The following is a 6,242-nucleotide window of genomic DNA, read 5'->3' as shown; positions in this document are numbered from 1 at the left end:
TGGTCTTGAACCTCTAAGCTTAGGCAATCCTCTCACCTCAGTCTCCCAAAGTGTTGGGATTACAGGCTGAGCCACCGAGCCCGACTCGCATTTATTTCTTAGTAGGGGCTGCTTAGAAGGCCCTGTGTAACCTCCATGAGAGGCTGGGAGAGTAGAGGATGCCCTGGGCGGTGGAACCAGCCTGCCACAGTTGCTTGGATTTTTCCTCTTTTTCTGTTTCTGTTTCCTTTTTTTTTTTTTTTGAGTGGGAATCTCAGTCTGTCGCCCAGACTGGAGTGCAGTGGCATGATCACAGCTACCACAGCCTCAACCTGCTGGACTCAGACAATCCTTCTACCTCAGTCTTCCAAGTAGCTGGAATTATAGGCACACATCACCACGCCTGGCTAATTTTTTAATTTTTAGTAGAGATGAGGTTTTGCGATGTTGCCACGGCTGGTCTCGAACTCCTGGGCTCAAGCAATCCTCTCACCTTGGCCTCCTAAAGTGCTGGGATTACAGGCATGAGCCACCATACTTGGCTTTTCTGTTTCTTAGGTTTACAGAACCCTCAACTTCAAGAGTTCAGGCCTATGAATCCTTTGATATTGAAAGCGAAATTGTGACTGTAGCTGCTTGCATGAAGGTTTATGTAAACAGTTTCTGGACAGAAAGTATATAACTTTCACTAGAATTTTAGAGGAGCCAATGATTCAAAACAGGCTGAGACCGCAAGTCTCATCCTCTCCTTGTGTGTCTCTCTCCTCTTTTCAGGTGGAAAACAGTGACACGCCAAAGGACTCTGCAGTGACCTCCAAGTCCCCATCCATGGCCCAGGACTCAGGCTCCTCAGAGCTGTTACCCAACGGGGACTTGGAGAAGCGGAGTGAGCCCCAGCCAGAGGAGGGGAGTCCTGCTGGGGGACAGAAGGGCGGGGCCCCAGCAGAGGGAGAGGGTGCAGCTGAGACCCCGCCTGAAGCCTCCAGAGCAGTGGAGAATGGCTGCTGCACCCCCAAGGAGGGCCGAGGAGCCCCTACAGAAGAGGGTGAGTCCCGACACGAGGGCCAGCCTCTTCCGGGCCTGCCAAGATGCCTCGAGGGTCAGAGACATGGGTCTCCAGCAGGTCCCAGGAACTGGTGGCATGGGCTGGTGGCAACTGAAGGTCTGCCTGCCAGGGCTGTGGCCTGGGGGCTACTGGCTCATGCAGCCTGCACACATGTTTTATTTGGCCCACGTAGTGTTTTAAACATTTAGAAAAATTAGTTGCCAGTATGTAAAAAATCAAAAAATTTCACATAAAAATCTGGAGTTTTGGCTTCTCATGGAAAAAAAGAAAAAGATCTGGCAACAGTGGGCTTGCACAACGCCAGCATTTGGCTAGACTGGGATAATGGCTGCCCCCCTCCCTCCATGGCTGCTTGTGTGCCTCGGTTTCCCTCAGCCCCCTCCTGGCCTGCTTACTCTTCCAGCTCTTAGGGATGGCTGTGTTTGTGGCCCCCGGCCTGGGTAGTCAAGGGCAGCAGGTGCCCCATTTGCCTGCCCCATTGCAGAGGTTCTGAGCCCACCACAGCTTGCTTGAGTCAACTGGAAATCTGGCTGCGACTGCGGAGTGTGGGGGAAGGGCCGTGGGAGGGTGGTCTGTGCACTGTCCAGTCCAGGCCTCTTTATCTGGGGACTTTTGGGCCTAACCCTGAATTCTGGAAGGTTGCCCGCTTTTCCCTTTCAGGTTAAGCCAGCAATTTCAGGGCCAGCCGAGCTGTAAACATGTTCGTAATGAGGACAACTAGCATTTGTACAGGGCTTCACAGTTTACAGAGCGCTTTCTCATACATTATCACATTTGATCCTCCCAGGGCCCTGCCAGGTTGCTTTGCATATGTGCATTTTAATTTCAAAGTCTTCCAAGTGTGTATGATGGAATGGGTAAACTGATTAATTGGTGTAACTTATTTTGCATGGATCCAAACCTAATATTCATGCAGAAAAGAGATTTCCGAACTTATTAAAAAGCTTTCACTCATGTATTATTCAACAAATATTCATGGTGCCCCCACTATGTGCAGAGAGCTCTCTGAGGTGTTTTGTATTCCGTTTTATTTACTCCTGAATCTTATTCAAGAGGTATTATGAGCTCTACTTTAAGGGGGAAAGTATTGATGCTTACAGAGGTGAAGTGACTTGCTCAAGGACCCCAATCCTTAAGTGGCAGATCTAGGACTCACTGTGCCTTTCCACTGTTCTCTGTTGTTCTGAAATGGGACTGGCCACGGAGATGGTTCCTGAACTGTCTAGGCCTCCTTACGTGTACTTTGACACTTGGTGGAAATATGGAAGGGTCTGAGTGGAGGGAAACAGGAGGAAAGGGAGAAGACGCCAGCCCTCCTGTTACCAGAGCAATATGAGAGCCAGTCAGTCCTTCCCATGCAAATACGGTGCTTGCCACAGGCTGGTCTCTGCTGATTCCCAGGTTCTGGTTCCCACCGCACCTGATGCCCGGGGCCTGGCAGTTCTTCCTGCCTTTGTGGGATGGAGCCGTAGCTCCAAGAGTGCTCTTTCACCTTGAGGGTCTGTTTTCAGCTTGGGATCTCCCTGCCTTCATTCCTAGGTGTCCTCAGTCCACAGGTACCTACTCGGCACGTACTCAGTGTGTGCTAGGCTCTGGGCTAGGTACTGGAGAAACCATCGTGAACAAAAACCTGGTTCTTGCCCCTAAGGGCCTCATGGTCAGCTAGAGAGATAGACATTCATGAGATATCCGCACTTAAAAATGGGTGATTAAGCCGGGCTTGGTGGCTCAGCCTGTAATCCCGTGCTTTGGGAGGCTGAGGTGAGTGGATTGACTGAGCCTGCAGGTTCGAGACCCACCTGGGCAACTTGGCGAGACCTCATCTCTACAATAAATTGAAAAATTAGCCGGGCGTGGTAGCGCGTGCCTGTAGTTCGAGCTACTTGGAAGGCTGAGGCAGAAGGATCGCCAGAGCCCAGCATGTTGAGGCTGCGGTGGCCCGGAGCATGCCACTGCACTCTAGTCTGGGTGACAGAGTGAGACTCCAACTCAAAAAAGAAAAAAGGTGATGATACAGAGCTGAGTGTTCTGAAGGAAAGGAAATGTGGTTCCCTGAAGAACTACAACACAGGAAACTGCACTGGCCTGGCTGTCATGCTGCAGGTGCATCAGGTGAGGGGGTGAAGGGAGAGCGTGAGAACAGATAAGAAGGCTTCCAATGGCTGGGCTCGGTGGCTCAGCTTGTAATCCCAGCACTTTGGAAGGCCAAGGCAAGTGGATTGCCTGAGCCTCTGGGGTCGAGACCCACCCGGGCAACTTGTCAAGACCTTGTCTCTACAATAAATCAAAAATTAGCTGGGTGTGATAGCGTGCACCTGTAGTTTTGGCTACTTGGAAGGTTGAGGTGGAAGGATCACTGGAGCCCAGCAGGTCGAGGCTGCGGTGGCCCGGAGTGATCACTGCACTTCAGTCTGGATGACAGAGTGAGACTCCAACTTAAAAAAAGAAGGCTTCCAGGTGGGAGGAAGCAGAGCGCCCAGGGAACTGGCAGAAGCAGGAGGCTGGAGTGGAGAGAGCAAAGGGAGGTGTGGGAAGCCGTGGGGGCAGACGGGCCAGGCGAGGCCTCTCAGGCTGCCTTCCCAGGGGTGACATGACCAGTTTTGCGATTTGAAAAGATCACTTTGTCACCTGGATCCTAGAATGGAAGGGGGAGGGCTGGGAAGCAGGACACGATATTAGGAGGTTGTGGCGCAGGTATCAGAGAGGACGTGGGGTGACTCTGATGAGAGAAGTACCAGCAGAGATGGAGGGAGGTGACCAATGCCAGGGATGTGAGAGGTAAAGGAGGGACAATGCCAAGGAAAATTCCTAGGCTTGGGACTCACACATTAGGTGAATCTTCCTTAGAGTCTCAGTGCTGAGCATGGTGGGCAGAAACGCTCGAGGTCCCCTCAACCTCCAAAACCTGGTCTCAGGGCCCTCCTGTGTGGCCCCAGCTATCCAGGAAGTGGAGATGCTGGCAGGGATCCCTGAAGACCACTGTGAACAGCCCAGATGCTGAGTTTGGTGAGGCGTTACCCAGAGGAGTGGGCAGTGGCCTAGTGGAGGCTCTGCCAGAGTGTGGCGTGCAGTGGCTTCATCGGGTATGGAGGCTGGGCCACCATTGCAGTAGTCAGCTGACAGAACGCACACTCAGCTGCTGGACTCAGATGAGGAAAGAGGCTAAGGGCCCAGAGAGGATGTGGCTTGGCCGTGGTCTCCTTTCAGTTCCCTTAATTCCAGTTTTTCATGCAGGGGGCCTGCCTGTGTCTCTTGGGACCCCTTTCACTAGTTCCTATACAGCAAAAATGGAGGACCTTAAGGCAGCGTTCCTGCAGCCTGGACATCCTCCCTGGCGCATGCAGGAACCCCAGAAGCTGATTGTACAACCAGGAGGAAGAATCAGGAGGAGGGGAGTGGATGACATGAGTGATAAGGACAAGAGCCAGTGCCTGGACAGGCCGGTGCCTGCCTTGGGCTGCTCCTGCACTCCCAGCATGAACGCCACGGTGATGACAGTGGCGATGGTAACGTGGCAGTCCTTTACTGAGTACTGACTTGTGTTGGGGGTTCTCTATCTCACTGCCCACAGTGGTCCACATGCCAGCAGTGTTGGCCTCACCTAGGAAGTCAGAAATGCAGTCTCTCAGGCCCACCCTGAATCAGAATGTACATTTTATTTTATTTATTTATTTTGAGTTGGGATCTCACTCTGTCGCCCAGACTGGAGTGCAGTGGCTGCTCCTGGTCACCGCAGCCTGGCCTGCTGGGCTCCGGCGATCCTTCCACCTCAGCCTTCCAAGTAGCTGGAACTACAGGCGCGTGCTACCGCGCCCGGCTAATTTTTTGATTTATTGTAGAGATGAGGTCTTGCCAAGTTGCCTGAGTGGGTCTCGAACCCGCGGGCTCAGGCAATCCACTCACCTCAGCCTCCCAAAGGCACGGGATTACAGGCTGAGCCACCGAGCCTGGCTTCAGAATCTACATTTTAAAGAGATCTGCATGATTTCCATGCATATGAAAGTTTAAGAATCCCTGCTCTGTATGTATTCTCTTGATCACACGAGGAAGACTCTTAATATCTCCATTTTTCAGATGGGGAGGTTGAGGGTTCTGAAAGGTTAAATCACTTACCCAAGATTATACAACTAGTAAAGGACTGGATTAGGATCAGCACAAAGCTCTTCTCTGCTCAGACTGAGCACGGGGGCCATTTTTAGGCTAGTGAGTGTCCTCGGACGTAAACCTGGCCTCAACCCTGTCACGGAGATTTAGGTTCATTTTAAAGAGAACTGGGGAGGCCCCTGGCTAAATAGAGTCTCAAACCAAGAAGAAGAGTGTTAGAAACACCCAGCCTCTCTTACCCCAGGATCTGAGATGTCCTAGGGTCATGTTCAGGCCTACCAGGGTCACCTTGGAAGGTACACAGCCACCTGGCCCTGTTGGTGACTTTGAGACCAGGTCAGGAGCCGTTGGGCTGCATAGGCTGTACTGAGGGAGCGGCTGACCCTTCCTGACTCATGACAAGTGCTGCATTCTGAGGCAGCTGGGCTAGGCTGGAAAGTGCATGCGTGCGTGTGTGTGCGTGTGTGTGTGTGAGAGAGAGAAAAGCGCGCGCGAGAGAGAGAGCGAGAGCGCACACACACGAGAGCAAGCAAGATCACTCAAGTGGGCATGCGCAGAGTCTGTCAGGGAGAACATTCCAGAAAGAAGCCAGTTGGAAAAACTGCATAAGAAAAAACCTTTCTGTTTTGGGGGGCCTAGGGGCTGGGGAATCAGGAAAAGGGGCACACCCAGAAATAAGGGAGCTGACTGGGGCGACCGGAGTCTTGAAAGCTGGTCTCAGCTCAGCTCTGGCCACGACCCTCCACTCCCCGGGCCTCAGTTTCCTCGTCTGCAAAATTCAGGGTCTGGACAAGTATTCAGTCATCTCTACGGTTCCTTTCAACTCTGATTTTCTCATATTCTAATGAATAAAGAATTCCCCGCAAATGTAACCAAATGCCATGGAGCGTCCCAAGTGGGTCTCGAGACGTCTGAGTCTAAAGGAGGCTGGGGAGAGATCGCAGCGGAGGGCCCCGGCACCAGGTCCCAGAGCCAGCCCGGGGGTCACGCACTCCCGGCCCCCGGAGCAGGGCGGAAGAAGCTGTTCCGGGGCTCTACCGGGAGCCCCGCGCGAGCAGGTCGGGGTCCGCCCACGCGGCCCACCCAGCCGCAG

The 6,242-nt window shown here is 52.9% G+C and overlaps 1 protein-coding gene across 1 annotated transcript in view; it reads left to right on the top strand.

Moving 5' to 3' along the window:
• The first annotated feature begins 591 nt into the window (after nucleotides 1-591).
• Nucleotides 592-6,242, top strand: part of DNMT3A (DNA methyltransferase 3 alpha) — a 51,217-nt gene continuing 45,566 nt past the window's right edge. The window contains exon 1 of the mRNA XM_008060287.1: nucleotides 592-1,024. Coding sequence (XP_008058478.1) covers nucleotides 688-1,024 — 337 coding nt within the window. The 5' untranslated portion in view covers nucleotides 592-687. The remainder of the gene's footprint in view (nucleotides 1,025-6,242) is intronic.

This window comes from Carlito syrichta, unplaced genomic scaffold (assembly GCF_000164805.1).
Source record: "Carlito syrichta isolate Samal-C Ts95f unplaced genomic scaffold, Tarsius_syrichta-2.0.1 Scaffold304574, whole genome shotgun sequence".
In the NCBI taxonomy this organism is placed as follows: Eukaryota; Metazoa; Chordata; class Mammalia; order Primates; family Tarsiidae; genus Carlito; species Carlito syrichta.
This window is presented reverse-complemented; position numbering and strand designations above follow the sequence as displayed.